Source organism: Coenobita brevimanus, chromosome 23 (assembly GCF_032717465.1).
Source record: "Coenobita brevimanus isolate Jiangsu-jjx chromosome 23, ASM3271746v2, whole genome shotgun sequence".
Lineage (NCBI taxonomy): Eukaryota > Metazoa > Arthropoda > Malacostraca > Decapoda > Coenobitidae > Coenobita > Coenobita brevimanus.
This window is the reverse complement of record NC_136976.1, coordinates 69,630,788-69,650,719: the sequence shown is the minus strand read 5'-3', so window position 1 is coordinate 69,650,719 and position 19,932 is coordinate 69,630,788. Positions and strand designations below refer to the sequence as shown.

Sequence of the window (19,932 nt, the reverse complement as noted above, 5' to 3'; positions counted from 1 at the left end):
TTGCCCAACCTTATCTCGTCTATCCTAAACTAACAACATAACCTAACCAAACCTAATCTAACCTAACCTATAAACACTTTGATGGAGGTAAATGGCGAGGCAGCTTCCATGGAGCAAGCACATTCAAGGTAACAACCCCTCTGGTGGCGACAGTTTCAGCCTCTCCTAAGACTGATAACGTTGTCTGGCGGTAGTCATGGTTAAAAGACAGAAAATGCCATCGAACAAAAGGAATTAAAAACTGGGGATCCGGTCTGATCAAATTCCAATCAAGATCTTTTTACGATATATAATTCTCTTCTCTTGATCTTTTTAACGTATATATATTTTTAAAAAGTCTGACTTAGAGAAATATAACGGTGCTCACAAGTTCCGCGTCTCTGGACCCAACCCATTTAGTGTGTTTACTTCTTATATTCCATTCTTGCGGCCGTCCGACCTTAGTTTCGTAGTACAAGAGGTTATAAACAATGGACACCAACCCCTCCAGTGTCATGACGTCTGCTTTATTTATTTATTTATTTATTTATTTATGCAACAGCTAGTTTCTTTCAACTTACTGTAAGCCTTTAGTGGTCAAGGAATAAAACTGGCAGCACAGAGCCAACGTGAAAGGTACATTCAGGGAGGGGTTAGAACATAGGAGGGTAGAACAGATACTACGCACAGACGGTGAAATAAATGATAATGACAATGTATAGGTCTGAAAGAAAGTAAGACAGACACAAGGCACAACTAGTGAAACAGATGATTGTGGTAAAAGTGATACTGTACAGAAACGCAACACACATACAAAGCAGAGACGATGCAACAGAAGACAGTGATAGCTGACGCTGGTATGGTGTAGGTTACGAGAATAGGACACCTTCAAGGCAGACGACGAAACAACAGAATGTGGTAGATGACAGTGGTACAGTACAAGAAACACACAGCACAGACAAAAACAAGAGAAAGTCGTATGGTGCAGGTGTTAGTTATTTGAACGCTGTACCAACTGGTTAGACCTTCAGGTAAAGCTAAGGTTACGGGGGCTGCAATGCCCCTTTCACTGGGCATGTTGTACTGGCGAGGGGCGCCTTCTCGGGATGGCACTGATATTACTGGGTGACTGCCCTATCTGGTTATAAGTCCCTTATTTTCCTCCACATTTCACAAAAAGTGGTTGGTGGACTGCCTGAGGAGGGCAATTTCTTCCTGCAGTCCACCGGGTTCACAGTTTAGATGAAGCTGGGGCGACAACTACTATAGGGCATAGTTGTTCAAATTTCTCCATCTTTCATGCTTTCTCTTTCCTTGTGTTCAGCTAAACATGCGACAAAGTAATTATTCCTTATAAAGACTAGCAGCTACGGAGACATATTTATCGCCGAAACTGGCTAAGGCCCTTTATGAATACGGTCCCAGAGCCTCCCTCTAACGTGAGGACAGTACCAAACCGACTGAGCCACCGTGACACCGCAGCCCGCGCAACCCCCCCCCCATCCCTTCCGCTACCCCCTGTACTCCACATCCCCTCCTCCACCTCCGTACTCCACATCCGCACCACCCTGACATCATCATGGCTAATTCCCCCTCCACACGCTACACACCTCCACATAAATAATCCTCCACTAAAAACGGACTCCCCACGTACCCATTAAGTGAATTATTCCTGTTTAAAAGGAATTAATAAATGGAATATATAGTACTGTATTTATTTAATGTAAGTTCACACAACCACCATTAACCCTTTGGCACTGGTACGATATTACAAGCAGAATAACATTGTTCACGTACGCCGCAAGGAGGTAAAATGGTCTTCCTTCTCTCTCTCTCTCTCCTGGTGCCCACAATTTCTCCTCACGTTCCATTAAAAGTGTAAAAACAGGTAACTTGCAGCCAAGCGATAATGGTGTGTGACAGGTAAATTATCTACTTAAGTGCATTTTACCTGCAACACTGGCATCCGAAAAGCAATCTGATCTCTTATTTACAGCTTACAACCCTCGCCTATACTGCTGGCTTGTCAAGGGTGATTTAGAAAGCTGTGAGGGGTATGGAAGGTGCGTGTTGCTTAGATGGAGGGAGTCAGAGGTTACCGTTCAGCCTATACTCACGCAGCAGAGGTATAACAGCTTCAGATATAGCTTCCCATCACACCACAGCTCTTCCCAGCCTGCCCCCTTCCGCTGGTCCAAATCACTGTACTGTACATTCCTTCCTACTCTCACAGCTTCCCATCACATCACATCCCTTCCCACATGCACAGCTTCCCATCACATCACAACCTTTCCCATCCACCTCTATAACTTCCCATCACAAAACATTACTTCTCACAACCACACAGCTTCCCATCACAAAACATTACTTCTCACAACCACACAGCTTCCCATCACATCACATCCCTTCTCATCCCACTCCCACAGCGAAACATCGTATCACATCCTTTCCCTTCTCACATCCATAGCTTCCCACCCCATTACATCACATCACATCCCTTCCCACTCTCACAGCAACCCATCACATCACATCCCATCCCACTCATACAGCTTCCCATCACATAACATCCCAACCCATTCCAAACACACAACTCCCCAGGGGCTGTATTTTCGTCTTCTTGGTAGGTTCCATGGTACTTCTTCCTTCCCAGTTAATTTCTTCATAGGGTAGTCATAAAAAAAAAAAAAAAAGTGCCTACTATTCCACTGCCTCTAACTCACACTTGAGGCATGAAAATACTTAACTGTACCAAAATAAGCAATGAATGAAAATCCCCTACTGGTTTAATGACACCACAAAATATCGTAAATTTATATAATCTTGAAATAATTGGACATTGAGGCTCAAGACACACTATGGCTACCTCGTCCAACTCGGAGACTCGTTCCTCAAGGCCAAGAATGTGGGTGCGCTCCTTCACACCGCTACACAACACGACACTAATCCCCTCTGGCCTACACTACTCTACACTCCAGCACTCCACATCACTAATATGCACAAGGTACTTCACAAAAACTCTACACTACACTAAAGTACACTATTTTACTGTACCCAGTTGTCGAATAGATTGTGCTTCTCTACCTCATTTCACCTGACTCCACTCCACACTGCTTTACACAACAGTATACTACAATATACTCTACCCTGCTATACTCTTCTTCACCCTCCCCTGCCCTACTCCCCCACCATCTTCTCAATAACGCCACCCGCTCTAACCCTTCGTCCAATCCTAAGCCTCCCCTCTGCCTACCCTCCGAGAACAATAAAATACAACATCCATGGTCGCTATAAACACTAGGCACTCTCCTTCGGCATTCACCAAGTCCACCACAGGAGGCTCGAGTCATAAGTAACACGGGCTCCAGGTCGCCCTGTTCCCCAGACATTGTGGTGACTTGTGGAAAGGCACTGTGAAGCAACACTCAGTATATCATTCTAGACTGCAAAATGGTTCTAGTATATCCGAAGCCAATCTAAGTACCCATAACACTAACTCATCAACGCACAGTACTAGGAAAACCTATATAGCCATACTTAGGTTAAGAATACGATCTCCGCTAGGAAGGTGGGAGGTAAAAGGATGCCAGCCATACTTTAAGGGTTAACACTGGTGGCTGCAACGAGGAAGGAAAGAAAATAAAAAATTAAGGGCTAAACCCACATTACTCTTCTTCACTACTTCCAACTACTACTTTTTGTGTGAGATATAAAGTCGAGATATAACTCCACCACCAAAGCTTCATTCAGGTACTCACCCAGGGACCCCAGCAGCGGCAGGGACATCAATGGTCTGTGAGGGTTTGCGTTCCTTGCGGTCTGTGGACATGTCGGCCAGCTTTGCGAAGTCTGTGTCCTGATCAGCCAGACGGGCCGACTTTCGCGACTCCAGCAGGCGGATGTCCTCGATCCTCTTCTTTACGTCCTGGCGCACACCCGTCTGTTGAGGCAGAGAGAAAAAAATGGGGTCAGCCATTCCCCTCACACTTTCTCATAAACCTTGAGATATACTGTACAAAGACAGACACATGTGCAGAAAATATATGCGCCTATATAGATACATTGATAGATATACAATCAAACAGGTAACTATAAAGACAGACAGATGGATATGGATAGACAAATGGAATGTCACACTTCCATACTGCAGGACTTCCGTCTATCAGAAATCTTTTATTCCCCGAATTGCATCTCTTTGGAACTCGCTTCCCTAGAGTTGTTTCCCCCCATCTTCAACTTACAGCCGTTCAAGTCCAACTATTACAGATTTTTTTATGAATGGAGGATACCAGTAATCTGGTGTATGGATTTTTTTTTTTTTTCATTTTTTTTCCTCTGTTCTATTATTAAAAAAAAAAAAAAAAAAAGAAGGCAGACGTACAGTAGACAGACAGACATATGGACTGATATATAGCCTACTGTAGATACATATATTATGACAACAGGACTCTGTGTGTGTGTGTGTGTGTGTGTGTGTGTGTGTGTGTGTGTGTGTGTGTGTGTGTGTGTGTGTGTGTGTGTGTGTGTGTGTGTGTGTGTGTGTGTGTGTGTGTGTGTGTGTGTGTGTGTGTGTGTGTGTGTGTGTGTGTGTGTGTGTGTGTGTGTGTGTGTGTGTGACCCTTCAAGCTAGTGAAATGCGCCAGGAGATATCATGAATATGGAAGTCATCATCATAGGGAAGGCCTTAAGAAAGAAATACCACGAAGCCTCCTCTGTCAACAGGAACCCGCCCCTTTGATATGGACACAACACAAGGGCCTCAGCTCTCCCCAGTCTTTACTTTCGACAGCATCCCCTTTAAATTCCAGGAATGATTCCACTCGGTAAACAGAGAGGAAGAACCCCCCCCACCTCCTCCCGTCCCTGTTCCCCTCACCACACGACTCGGCACACCTCCATCACCAACATCCCTTCTTTTTTCTTCCCTCCCCAGCCCTACCATACCCTTCCCCTCCTCTCTGTTACCTTTCCTTCCCTGTTCTTCCTTCCCTTCCCTTTTCCTTCCTTCCCTGCCCTCTCTCCTCTTCCCTTTTCTGCCTTGCCCTCCCTTCCCTTCCCTTCCCCTTCCCCTTCGTATCTATTCTACTGTCTTTCTTTCCCTTTCCGTCCTTATCTTCCCTTATCCCTTACTTCAGTTCCCTTCTCTTTCTTTCCCTCTTTCCTTCGATTCCCTTCTCTTCCCCAACATCCCTTTCTTTTTCATTAATTCTCTCACCTTCCCTTCCTTTCCCTCCCCTTTAACTCCTTACCCTCCCGCACCCCTTCGCTACCTTCCACTCCATTCCCTCCCTTTGCCTTGCCCCATCCTTCGCCTCCCACCGTGAAACATTACACTGGCCGCCCATTAACTTGTCCAGGTTTAGAGCTCCCCCATTCACGGTTCACCATAGTAGCACATCACCACTCGGCTCAGGCCTACTACGTAAGAGACAGGTTCAATTTGGTACAGGCACCCAAAAACGAAGCAGCTTCCTGAGTGAATTCATGATTAGTTTTGGTACATAAATCCATCAGCACCAGGACATCTTTCTTGCTTTATTCTTACGCCATCTTAGATCCAGCATAGAGAAGAGTTTACATGTGACTGTCTATAATAATAATAATAATAATAATAATAATAATAATAATGATAATAATAATAATAATAATAATAATAATAATAATAATAATACGTTGAAAATTAAAGTGTAGGCGTGATGAACTGAAGCAGCATCCCTTCGAGCCAATGCTTATTGCGTGTTTCGTCACTGTGATTCGATATTGATGCGAAACGTGCTCAGACATCACAAGTATCCACTCACTATAAATATACGAGAAGTCTCCTAAAGCTTAATAAAACTGTCCATCGGTACCCAGGTGAAGAGGTGAGAGTCAGCGAGGTGGGACGGTTAAAATAAGAGGTTGGGTAAGCGCGAGCCTGGACAGAGATCAACCTTTGTGTTGGAGGGTAATGACGGAGTTAAAGACCCCTCACTAGGCCGTCAGGTTCTGTTACTCCCTCTCCCCTCACATTACCTCCCCTCTCCCCCGCCTCCCCTCCCCACTCAGGCCGGGTGGGGTGCGGTGGCTGTGTAGCTAAGTGTAGGCCTAGCAGCAGCATAGGCCAACAGGAAAGCATTCAAAACAGATCTTAACACTTTCAGGGACACAGAACTTACTTCCAACTTGATAAAATAGTCTGGTATAAAATGGAATATGTTAGTTATCTCGATCACGATTTTTACGATAAACAAATCTCTACCGCAGCTATATACTAACACGAAAAATTTAGTTTTGCCGTATTTTCCACGTTATTACTGTACTTGTATTTGGTCGTGAAGTGTTTACCAACCGCATCATCGTTATCATCATAATAGTACACAGGAGTATGTAGGAAACACAGACAACAATCGTGACCCATTTCGAGGCTATACCGGTATGTTAGAGAAAAAAATTAATTCTAAACAGTAATCTAACCAACGTGTGAAAAAAAAGGAGAAAGAGTGAAGGCTTCCCAACTCACAATGATACCTCCCCTCCCCAACGTATAACAGCCTGCTGGGGGAAAAAAAAAAATACCATGAAGAAATAAGAAAATAAAGAAAATAATAATGAGGTGACGCAGGTTCAACAAAACAGAGTATGAAATTGGGAGAATTATCACCATCATATCCAGTGAAATGGGCCATATACCAAGCACTCTTGTGGAAAAATTTACGCTGAAGAAAGTTTATAAGTACATGGCCAGTGGAACGTGAGACGTGGGTCGACTGGCACACATGCTTTCACTTCCCGTCACTCTCCATCTTCGTTGGTGTCAGAAACAATTTACTGGAGGGGGACGACAACACATGACACTCGTTTCTACCACAATAACATAATGAGGTGATCTGGGAGGAGAGATGTGAAGATGAGAGATGACGTGAGTGGGAGTGGTGAGGGAGGTGGCGGGGGTGGAGAAAGTTTAATTTTATGCCTACTGACTGAACGAGGGTCATTAAGGGAGCCAGACTACACTTGGTAATCCCAATCTTCCCCCCACGATACGTCCCGCAACTCTCAATGGTGGGATGGAGAGGGAAGGAGGTGAAGAGGAAGGTGGAGAAGGTGGTGAGGGGGTAGGAATAAGGGAGGAGATGGTGGTGGGGGTGGGAGTAAGGGAGGAGATAGTGGTGGAGAGGGTGGGAGTGATGGAGTGGGTAGTGGTGGAGGTGGGCAGGCACCGACCTATATCCTCCCTGGCTGTCCTCTTATCAGGAGCCAGCAGGACTGACGCCTCCAACACCCACACCTACACCCTTGGCACACTTTAGGGCCGCTTCCTCAGTTGAATTGGTCGTATATCTATAAAAACAATCCCAAACACGGTAAGCTTCTTAGGGGAGGCATGGAGCTCACTATGGACTCTAGGAAAGCTGTTCTAATAATGATAATAATTTAATGAGAGAGAGAGAGAGAGAGGAAACGGCCCTTAACTAGCTTTTATTTTATTCTTTACTTTTTTATACTTTCTTCCGTATAGCGCCAAACGACATTATCAGTTTAGGAGACTTCCATCGCTAATATGGCTAGAAACTATCAACAAACACCTTCGATAAGTTTTACATCTCCATTTTATCCTTGCCAACGCCAGACGACAAAATTTATATTACTACTGCTCGTATCGAAGGTGATAAAGTTCTGCTATATCACCATCACCATTATAAGTGCATTTAACTCACCTTGTCCTTACATATGTCGTACGTTAAAATCGGATGTGTTTCAAGAGTAATCTAGTGACGCGATCTCTCTCTCTCTCTCTCTCTCTCTCTCTCTCTCTCTCTCTCCATTTTTCTAGTATTCCTGGTACCACACCCATTATCTTTTGTATCCTGAGTTTAAGAGTGCTTGTTTTGCTTTTACGTTCACTCAACAAGCTACCAAACACGGCACGACCACACTGGAGTGAATGTTAGAGATAATAAACGACCAAACAAGAATATAAAACTACTGAAAATACTTAACGGCTCTGAAGACTGGTTTATTTAAAGAACTGATTGACAGCCATTCTAAGGACTTTTCCCTGGAATCTTCTTATTATACTAACACTCCCTTAGCAGGCCTTATATATTTTTTTCCTGGTCACACACACACACACACACACACACACACACACACACACACACACTAGCTTATGCCTCCTTTAAACTATCACAGTAATACTCCAAATGACTCATATTTCAGCATATTATTACATTTACCTCAATACAGGATGGTGGTATGTGGGGTTACCCATCATCCACTCACCTAATGTAGTGCTGTCTACAGCACTTCTTGCTTCATCATTCCTTTTTGGTGTCGGCCCTCCTGTCTTCCCAGAGTCTCCCAGCCTCTGTCACCTCTTATTATTATTCTTTCCATTTCAGATGACTCTATACCGAGTGACAAACCTAATGATTTCCTGTAACCTAGTAAACCATTTACATCGCTGGGTGGTAACCATACAACCAGATTACGGGGTGAAGTTCTGCCTATTATGGTGCACCTGTTAACTGTGCGGAGATACATGCGGCATCCATCCAGGAACCAAACCTCCACACTTCTCCCCGCGCCTTGCTGTGACGAGGTGCTGTAGGCTATGCCGCAAAGGAACATTGTTTCTCTGCTTGGGGCGGTCCCGCAGGGGCGACTGCTTGCCTGCGGTAGGTGGGTCCTAGATCTTGATCTTGGGTGGGTCTGCTTGACCAGACACATCGGGGTTGTTAACCTCAATACACTTTTTATTTTATTTTTTTACATTTAATTTATTTAAAAAAAAAAAAAATATCGTATCGTCAAGGAAGTAGTAAGAATACAATTTTGAACGGCGACATCCCAGTAAAGGTGATGTGGTCTAGATCCTGATAGAAAATGATAATGGAAAATCTCAGACATAAGTAGACAGACAGACACACCAATACAGATACAGATACCGTACATAATACACAGTAGATATCGGTATATACCGCACACAGATCGACACAGAGAGACATACACATAATGACAATTTATTGACCACACCACCATATTGACAAGAATAGCCTACAGGAACTGAACAGAAGTGGAGTGTGGTATAGTTGTGGGAGAGGCCGGGAGCAAGACACGCTACCACCGGATCGCCTTACACTCAAGGGTACCCACTGGACTTCATGTCACATCACATAGTAGTCTCGATGCAACAGGAGGCTTCGAAACATCTTCCGCGATTTATTGTGCACATTGCGCCTTACCGCTCTCTTGTATGTTGTTTATAACTTTTTAACTATTGACAGACGACATAAAATGCACACAAGGTTATTTTAACCCACAAGATACAAAAATAAATTGGCAAGGTGTTACGGAGCTTCCTTACTTAACGAGAACAGTCAATACCTTCAAGCTCTTGAGACTGCTGAATAACATAGCCGGGCTTTAGATACAATACAAACGCTTTCCCTATCATGAGGGAAAATGGTGGTTACCATAATTAATTTAAGTTTTGTTATATTATCAATTTACGTCTATCTATCCACCAATCCATCTACTTATCTATCTATTATCATTGTAATCAAACCTCTCTTCCCCTTCTTCATAAATCATCATCAAAGACCAACTACCTGATAACAGTCAATTACAAAAGCACTGGCTCATGGGTCCATCATCGCCCGTTGTGTGACACTCCCATGGCGTATATCCCACAATGACTAGCGAGGCCTACAGCACAATGCCGCCTGGGTTGCTGGGACAATGCTGCTTTTCCCTGCTCAGCAAGTATTAGGCAAATCTTTCCCACAGTTAGTTGCTAACGAGAAGGAACCAGCTCGTCTCTTCCTCTTAGGTCTTTCTCACAGCTGCTAATGAGATGGAACAAAACTGTCTTCCCCTTTAAAATCTTTCCCTCAATTGCTAGTGAGAAGGAACCAACTCACTAATGAAAGGGAAAAAATCGCGTATTCTTCTCTCAAACCTTTCCAACCGATGCTAATAAGCACAACTCACGTTAGTCTCCATTTAAACCTTCCTGCTCCTGCTAATGAGAAGGAAACAACTCGTGTCTTCCTTCATTAAATATTCCCTACAGCTATGCCTCCCTCTCTTAAATCTTTCCCACAGCTGCTAACGAGAAGGACCAACTCGTATCTTCCTCAATAAAATCCTACCAGCAGCTGCGAATGACAAGGAACCAACTCGTCCTCCTCTCAAGTTCCTGACGAGCAAGCGATGCCAGTAACTTACCATATATACAGTATATATATATATATATATATATATATATATATATATATATATATATATATATATGTAAATGACAACCAGCCAGTGAAGATTAATCACAAGTAACTGTGGTGATTACTTCTCGGTGACAGTGAACAGATTACACAGGAGCAAATTGTGTGCTGGAACTGTAGCCTGGGCAGCAGTGAGTGCTGAGTGCTCGACACCGGATGATGTTTGGCACTCTTCTGATAAGATGCTCCAAAGATATCTATTGCACTCAGAGCTTAACCGCTTAGCTCCGGTTACGTAGCATAACACTGCGTTCTCAGCACTCCAGTCGCGTTTTTAAACGCATTCTTTTATTTCTTTGAAAACACTATACACAGCCTAAACCAAAGAACCTTACCGTATAAACAAAAAAGCACCATTCAAACCCCCGGAATCCTAGTTCTACCTCATAGGTCTGACCATCTACACATACTTGTGGAGGGGTACCTTTGTTTGTGGATGCGCTTCAGACTACTTGTATTATAGTCCGACGTGCAACATATATATACACAGTCCAAAGGGACCACGTTCAGGATAAGACTACCCCCTCGCATCCTTCCAAAGGTAGATGCTGCGTAGTTGGCTCTGTAAACTGCGTCGTAGGTGAGAGAGCGAATTCACCAAAATCAATATCCCTCTCAAATGAACGCAGCTACGGAATATGAAGTACAAAATCGTAAAAAGTCCTCTGAAACACGGCATCGTCTATCAACTCAAAAGTAAAATTAAATATGAATTTAAAAAAAAAAAAAAAAAGGAAACTATTTTTTCCCCACATGTCAAATTCCCCTCCTCCCTCAATCCCCCCTTCCCCCGAGCTCTCCAACCCCGTGGACTAAAATTCTCACATCGATCACCGGACATCCCTTCATCTCTCCCCCCTTTTCTCTCCAGCTCTACCAATGAAAAAATGGAGCTGTAAAGAGATGCCGGGAAATAAGAAAAACAAAAAAAATATTGTTTTGTTAAGATTACCTGGTAGCAACCAGTAACGAATGTAATACTAATAAACTGAGGGTGAAGCACATGAGTCGTAGGCTGGTAAGGATGGGATGAGTTGTTTACTTGGAGGAGGTAAGGGCAACAGAGTAAATGCTTAAGAAATGAGATGGGAAGGAGAAACGGCAAAGTACCGGGTATTCCTTTTAAAATACCGAGTGTAATACCACTGCAAGAGTAGTAGGTTGGCAAGGACGGGAAGAGAGGTGTTTGCTTAGAGGAGGATGGGACAACAGAAGCGAATGCTTGAGAAATGAGGGGAGGAGCAAAGAGGAAATGGATGGAACACGGCGCCGCCGAGAGCGGCGAGTTAGGGGGGAAGGGGGGGGGGGACGAATTCAGAGTGTAGTTGCTAAGAGGAGAGGGTGCAGAGGAGGTATGGTGGAGAGCTGAGGAGGAGGGTTTGGGGGGGAGGAGAGAGGGAAAGGATGCTTGAAGCGAGGATAAGATAAAGAGGAAAACAACAAAGCTGGGAGAAACTTTAAAGAAACATATTCAGGATCATGGCCAACAGTGTTTTTCAGGTTTTCAAACAGTGGAAGACTTCATATAGTACCATATGGAGTCTTCTACAACTTTTAACTTCCATTTATACTACAGATTAAACTAGTAGATATACGATAACTAACGAAAGTCAACACTGCACCCGGGTTTGGTAAAATGGGGAAGCCCGGAAGTGGAGAGGGAAGCAACACCTACACAAGAGGAAGAAAAAGTATGAAAGTTTTGTCAGCCCGAGTAGGGTTATTTTCAGACATTATGCAACGTAAGGGCAACTACTGAACTTCCAAGCGTATCTGTAGCTGAATTGGGACGCCAGTTTACTGTTTGCTTTGCTGGTGACGCGAGATGAGCAACATACATAACACTAAACGCGACATGTAAACATAATGATCTATCGCAACCGTATTTCCCGTATCACAGTGGCCTCGTCTCCTCCCACTACTGCTCCCCCGAGCAAGCCGGGACTGCCATCTCTCGCCAGCGGACCCCCCGACCTTGTGACGTCACACAATAACAAACCCCCACTCCCTCGCGGCCACATCTCCCGCGCGCTGTTGCCACGTCAACCCAAACAAAGAACGCTAGGAACAGCCAGATACAAAAGTTACCCAAATATCATTTTCACCTCTACTTTTCATTTTCCTCCGCAAGCAAACATACCTAAACTGAGACAGGCTTGGTATGTTTCTCTGTTCATACATGATTCCCTCTGGTATATTAAATAAGGAGGAAAGTGACGGGCAGGATATGCCTTAAGTGCTAAAATAGACGTAATGATAATAGGCGAACTTTTGTCCCCGACAGAAAAGTTCCCAATTATGTTCGCAAGATAACTAGTATCATATCGTAATTATAACAATTTTGTTCGCTCTGCACCCCGTGCAATAACGTAATTCTTGTCACTTCCGGACGATTTTATTCAGTTCGGGATTTTTTTTTTTTTTTTTTACTGGTGGGTTTTGGTACAGTCTAAGCTGTAAAAATCTCTTGGAGGCAGCAAGAAAAATACGTCATATGACTGGCGGGAGGAATGCTTTATGCAGCTAAACAGCAAAACCGATTTTAAAATATGCTTTATCAAAATTATGGTACCGTATCATTAAAATTGCAAATATGATGGTAATGACGCTAGTGTAGTTTGTCATCAACATCGAGACGTTCTAATAACAATGAAAGTATACTCGGAATCATGCATGTCTTGTTCTATTCCAAGAAAAATAACACTCGGATCCCTGTGACTCAACTGAATTCGATCCGGCGTGAGATGGAATAGCATACTGAGGTTGTCCTGTTCACGAATGGGTTAATTCAGTGGCCCAAATCTCCTTACGTTAAATGATCAACAAAATGAAAACTACTCTGGAAAGTTAAGCTAAATAATAAGTATTTTACTAGGCCAACTAGCTATTGCAGATGTCAGATTAAACGAATGAGACAAAAACATAGCCCCAAACATGTTTTATACTCAGTTTCTGTGAGATGACTTCAAAGTAAGTCCCCCTGCTATTCCAACGAGTCTAAAGCCCATAGTATGTCCATCACTTCCCTCCATAATGTATCGCATAAAAGAGAACCGTCTATAGGCAGAGAAACATGCCAAGCTTTTCTCAGTCTGGAAAGGTTAAGCAGTAGGGAGAAGTGAAAAGCACAAGTGGTGATATAGTAAGCGAATTTATGACCCAGGCTGTACAACGAAGCTACCGTAGTCGTAAACCAAGACGCTATTTACGTGCCTCCCGTAGCACCGAGGAACAAAGCTATCCCGACCTGCCTACACACACACACACACACACACACACACACACACACGAGAGGTCACCGAACTCCGGGTACGCGACTACAGGGGTGTGTATGTACGTGTGTGGACGTGTATGTGCGTGTGTAAAATGTGTGGCGGCTTAGGGGGTACCAGGGGGAAATAGGCGTAACCCATGTAGACCAGAAGGGAGGGTAGGGAGAATGAGGAAAGAGGGAGGGAAGCAAGGCGATGGGGGAGGATGGGGGGAGGAAGAAACGTTGTGGCGCCAGAAGGGGATCTGTCGGAGAGGACGTGAGCGGGAAGAGGACGGCTATGGAGGATTTGTCAACTTCCTACAGCGTCACTAAGTTCGCCCTCTTTATTTATGTATTTGTTTAATTATTCGTCTAAATATTTTGTTTTCTTTTTCTTTTTTGGACACTCTGGCTCTTACAATTCATTCTCGGTTAAATGAAATCTGCCGTCAGCTGGAATATCATCCTGGAGTTGTCCTGAAAATGGAAGTTAATGGTGGCAATATAAACACTCAGCTGCATCAAATCGTCTAATGTTAGGTGGAATGTATACTCAAAGTTGTTCCGATCGTGAGTTCAGATGACAATATTATCTCTGTAAATTCTTATGACTCACTCTCAGAAGAATTAACATCGTCTGGGGTTAACTGCAACAAAGTGCCAAAGACGCGAACATGAAAGGAAAGTCCACAGTTAATTGCAGGAAACAGGCCAATTAACGTCCCATTACTGTCTATGAGGTTAATTTGCCACTTTCCCCAATTAACGGTACACCAACTGTATGGAAAAGGTTGATATTCTGAAACATCCCTAACTTACAATAGACTATCTTGAATGCAACATTTCTCCTTCCCTACAAGCACTGAAATAATGTTCCTCAATAAAATGACGTCTTCATTCTTTTTTTTATTCTGACTACTGTCTCACGATTTTCTTCAGCTCAATGTGAGGAGGTCAGACGTTACTTCCATTTCATCCCTCCAGAGAGATGTTTATCTTATTTTACTACTTCTGCCACAAGACGTACATACATAAAGCTTAAGGGAGACCATTCGTAGTGATGGGGTTAAGCACTACTGGTAGTGAATATTCCTTCGATAAAATCTGATATCCTGTTGTACCTTCTGACTCACCAATAACACGCACATCTTGCAAAACACGCTATGTCACTAGCAGCAGCACCAGCTAAATTGTAATTGAGACGCCGCGAGCCGGAACGTAGGTCCTGAATCAATTGGTAATGATATATTTGCAGGGGGTGACATTACCTAGCTCACGCACGTCGCCAGCCAGCCAGCACAGAGGCTTGACGCAATGCACCCTGCAGTCGCAATCATGATTCTTCTTGATAAGCCAATATCAGTGACGGGAATTGCATAGCATTAGGTTATCATTCCGTGCAGAGTAAAATGCAATACCGGTAGTTCATGCCTGAATTTTCATCAGCTTGAAAACCAACTACGTTACTTTATGCAATAACGATAGAATCTCATGAAGACAGCTTTCGTTTTTCTCCATAAAACTGAAGAGAAAATTAACTGACACATTCTGGAAATGAGTGTATTCAGATCTGCTCAAATTATAATTTCTCACAGCACCAACTAAAACTGAAGCATGGACTGTAGTTGCCCCCCCCCCCCAAAAAAAAAAAGACTGGCTGAGCCTGAGACAATGTTAATTATCAAGCATAACCATAACTGAATTAATACAGTTTCGATTTTACCTAACTGATAAACCCGAATAAACATAAACTGCAAACCCTCCCTCACCTAGTGATACATTTTAAAATAAATTACTTATGGTACAGTAATTGTTTTGTGGGCTACAGAAAAAAAATGAGGTTCTAGTTACGGTAACAAAAAAAAAAAAAATCCAGCAAATGTGCAGTTGATGCAAAACAGAGACCGACTCGAGCGTCATATTTGTGCCTGTGGGTAACCTGAGATGTGTGTGTGTGTGTGTGTGTGTGTGTGTGTGTGTGTGTGTGTGTGTGTGTGTGTGTGTGTGTGTGTGTGTGTGTGTGTGTGTGTGTGTGTGTGTGTGTGTGTGTGTGTGTGTGTGTGTGTGTGTGTGTGTGTGTGTGTGTGTGTGTGTGTGTGTGTGTGTGTGTGTGTGTGTGTGTGTGTGTGTGTGTGTGTGTGTGTGTGTGTGTGTGTGTGTGTGTGTGTGTGTGTGTGTGTGTGTGTGTGTGTGTGTGCAGTCATCGCCCCTCCCAAGTTTCACTGCTCACTGCCACAATAGCCTCTGCTCTCCCCAGTGGCACAATCACCTACCGTACTCTACAGTCACCGCCACGTGACTCTCCCTCCCTACTCATACAAACTTTCAGCATTTACAACCTACCCTTCCTTAGTCCTCCATTCACGTCCATGCAACCTCCAACATTCACAGCCTCCGTTCCTGTCTTTTCACGTCCATCCAAACTCCAACATTTACTGCTTCCATTTCTTAGTCCTCTGTTCACATCCATACCAACTCCACCATTTACAGATGCCATTCCTCCTCTGTTCATATACATACCAACTCTGCCATTTACAGCGTCCACTCTTTAAGTCCTGCATTTACGATTGCCACACCTCCCACAGCTCAGAACAATCCCTCGCAGTTGTCTGGCAAAGCTGGGGAGGGATGCACAAACATACAATAGATTCTCTGTCCTAACTTTACACTAAATATTATAAAGTTGGATGACCATGTGGCAAGGGAAGCTTCAGCACTCTTCTTTCCTAGTTCTTCCTGGTAAAGCAAATATACAAAAATCATATAATTTTTCCTCTCCTAACCAAGATTTATTTTTGTAGGAGGAACGAGAGACATGGACATACCCTGCACTCTCATTACCTGTCCTTCCCATGAGAAGAAATCAGTTACGACATAAAACTGATCAGAAGTTTGTAAATCGACCTCTTCCTCTACTGTCACTTCTACGACAGTGCTTGCTCAAATGTGAACACAAACAACAGTACCGTCTCTCTCTCTCTCTCTCCCTCTCTCTCTTCTCTCTCTCTCGTCGACCAGTGAAAGCTCGTTATGGTACTATATAATTACCTTCTATTGCCTGTTTTGCCCGGGACTGAACTAAACTACCTATGCAGAAAAAGTTCAGGCTCTTAAGTCTGGAGCTTCATGAAAAGCTGCTAGAAGCTCCATGGAGGAAGAGACTAAGGGCGAGAGTGAGTTTATCCCTTCAGAATGTGTACATACCGTACGTACAACATATGTACACTTGACAGAGAGAGAGAGAGAGGGGGGGGCGGGGGGTAGTGCAGTTACAAAGGCCAGGCACGGTGATTCACGCGGAACTCAATAAAGAGAAAAACCACGCTGACGTCTCTTTCACATTACTTCTTTATTTTTCCCCGCCGCCAGCTGCTTTTAATCAGTTTATGTGAGACCCCTGGTTGTGAATAGGTTAAGGTGAGCCAGTTAAGTGATGGCTCCCTCACCACACACCGCCATTAGCTGATCGTAAAATTGTCCCCTACGCCACCACTCCAGCTTCACTTCACTTCCACCACTCCACTCTCAATTCCACGCCAACCACTCCAACCTCACTTCACTTCCACGCCCACCACTCCATCCTCACTTCACTTCCACGCCCACCACTCCATCCTCACTTCACTTCCACGCCCACCACTCCATCCTCACTTCACTTCCACGCCCACCACTCCACCTTCACTTCGCTTCCACCAATCCACTCTCAATTCCACGCCCACTTTTCCAACCTCACTTCACTTCCACGCCCACCACTCCATCCTCACTTCACTTCCACGCCCACCACTCCATCCTCACTTCACTTCCACGCCCACCACTCCATCCTCACTTCACTTCCACGCCCACCACTCCACCCTCACTTCTCCACTTCCACGTCCACCACTCCATCCTCACATCTCCACTTCCACGCCTATCACTCCATCCTCACTTCTCCCCTTCCACGCCCATCACTCCATCCTCACTTCTCCACTTCCACGCCCATCACTCCATCCTCACTTCTCCACTTCCATTCCCACAACACCATCCTCACCTCCACTTCCACGCCCACCACTCCATCCTCACTTCTCCACTTCCACGCCCACCACTCTGTCCTCACTTCTCCACATCCAAGCCCACCACTCCATCCTCACTTCACTTCCACGCCCACCACTCCAACCTCACTTCCACGTCCACCACTCCACTCTCACATCCATGCCCACCACTCCAACCTCACTTCACTTCCACGTCCACCACTCCAGTCACACTTCACTTCCACGTCCACCACTCCACCCTCATTTCACTTCCTCGCCCACCACCCCAACCTCACCACTTCCACGTTCACCACTCCTCTCACCACTTCCACGCCCACCACTCCAACCTCACCACTTCCACGTTCACCACTCCTCTCACTTCACTTCCACGCCCACCACTCCAACCTCACCACTTCCACGTTCACCACTCCTCTCACTTCACTTCCACGCCCACCACTCCAACCTCACCACTTCCACGTTCACCACTCCACTCTCATTTCCATGCCCACCACTCCAACCTCACTTCACTTCCACAACTCCTACCTCACTTCACTTCCACCACTCCATCCCCACTTCACTTTCACGCCCACCACTCCACCCTCACTTCACTTCCACGCCCACCACTCCATCCTCACTTCCACGCCCACCACTCCAACCTCACTTCACTTCCACGCCCACCACTCCAACCTCACTTCACTTCCACGCCCACCACTCCATCCTCACTTCACTTCCATTTCCGCCACTTCACTGGAGGGGGCGGGTTGGCTGGCTGGCTCGGATTTACCACGTCGCTAAACGATGTGGCCAGTCTAGGAGCTTTCGTTACGCCTCTTCCTTACCGATTTATTCAGCATAATACACCTCAATTTCCTCTTGTAGGGTACTGATAAACTACATCAATATAAACAACACAACAGAATATGTAGGTGTAATATGCAAAATACATCACAAACGATCAGGTGCTACGATGCCTCTTATGCTACCAAAAATGCAGTCCTAATTCCTCCTACCCTCACTAAGGATGTAGGCTATGCTCCGTGGTTAATATTTCGCCAACTATTTCGCTGCGTCTACTTCACACCTGCGGTATGACCGTCATTTTTCTTCCTCACGCATCAAATCAGCGAATAATCTATGAAGAGAGAAGCATCCCACGCCTCTCTCAGCTTAAGAACATCAGTCAGCAAAAGAATGTGAACATCATACACCCATGAGCAGAGATACACAGCAAACCTCCCTCAGATTAGGAATATCAGCAATTAAAAAAAAAAAATAATAATAACGTAGAAGAGGGCAGAGAAACACAGTAAGTCTATTGCAAACTAGGAATATCAACCAGAACATGAAAAAGAAAAGAAAGTGAAGCAGAAGAGGTGCAATATTAAGCTAACTCTTGTCCCAGACTGTACCGTGTTTCATACAAGCGAAAGTGAGGAAAAGATAGGCTACTGAACAGCACAAAAGGCTCTGTTGCAACGCGGTGTGGCCTCGATAATACTCCTGCAGACACTGGCCACAAAAAATGAACTCTCTTTAACTGCCACGATAAAAGTACCATCAAATATATATTACAAATGGCGCAACACTCAAACAATACTCGCAAGTCATCCCTAGAAAGCCACACAACAGGATTAGGTGAAGACATATTTCAGTTCCCAGACAATGGCATAATTAGCCACTGTGCACTGACGCTATAAGAATGTACTACTGGTGCAGTCTTAACTCTGGCATGGTAGCGCCATCGTTCATAAAAGATTAAACCCGGCAACCTAATTTCATTGCTGGTACTGTAATTCCACACTTACGTTTTAGTATCACTTTACTGCTGATACTGTACTTTCATATTTACACTATAGCAAAATTTTGGAGTTCGCTATGGTGCACTTTTTTTTTTTTTCCTGCTGCCGTACGCTATACGCCTGCTGATGAATAGCGAATATCAGTTATGAGTGAAAACCGTTATACCGTCTTACTAAATATGATCAGTACTGAACAAATAGCCTACGGTATCTTACTTAATATGAACGGAAGTGGATATATCCTACTCAGAAATAAACATACCTGTAGGTACTGCGCCACCATACATATCAATAGCCTGCATCATAAACCTGCTGACCTGCTCTGTGCCACAGCAAATGCCAGTTTGCACTAGCCTAATGCCACTGGAAAGACCTTGAAAATGCCTGATAAAACCCTTCAAACTTGGAAGATTCAACTCCAAATGGACTCGTGCAAAGGAACTTGGGTGGCTGGTACAAAGGCACTATTAGGGCGGGGCGGGAAGGAAGACACCCTCGATAAGTTGCAAAGAAGTGGGTGGAAAGTAGGAAGGCTGGAAAGGCAGGCAAGCCAAACCATGAAACAGTAAGACTAAAGGCAAACTCCTCCATAGATAAAAAGAATAGTTATTAAAAATCACTGTTGTCTTTTTTTC

The 19,932-nt window shown here is 44.4% G+C and overlaps 1 protein-coding gene across 1 annotated transcript in view; it reads right to left on the bottom strand.

Moving 5' to 3' along the window:
* The window catches only part of Glut4EF (Glucose transporter 4 enhancer factor), a 323,600-nt gene that overhangs the window by 288,402 nt on the left and 15,266 nt on the right, over positions 1–19,932 (bottom strand). The window contains exon 2 of the mRNA XM_080267338.1: positions 3,735–3,916. Coding sequence (XP_080123464.1) covers positions 3,735–3,916 — 182 coding nt within the window. The remainder of the gene's footprint in view (positions 1–3,734; positions 3,917–19,932) is intronic.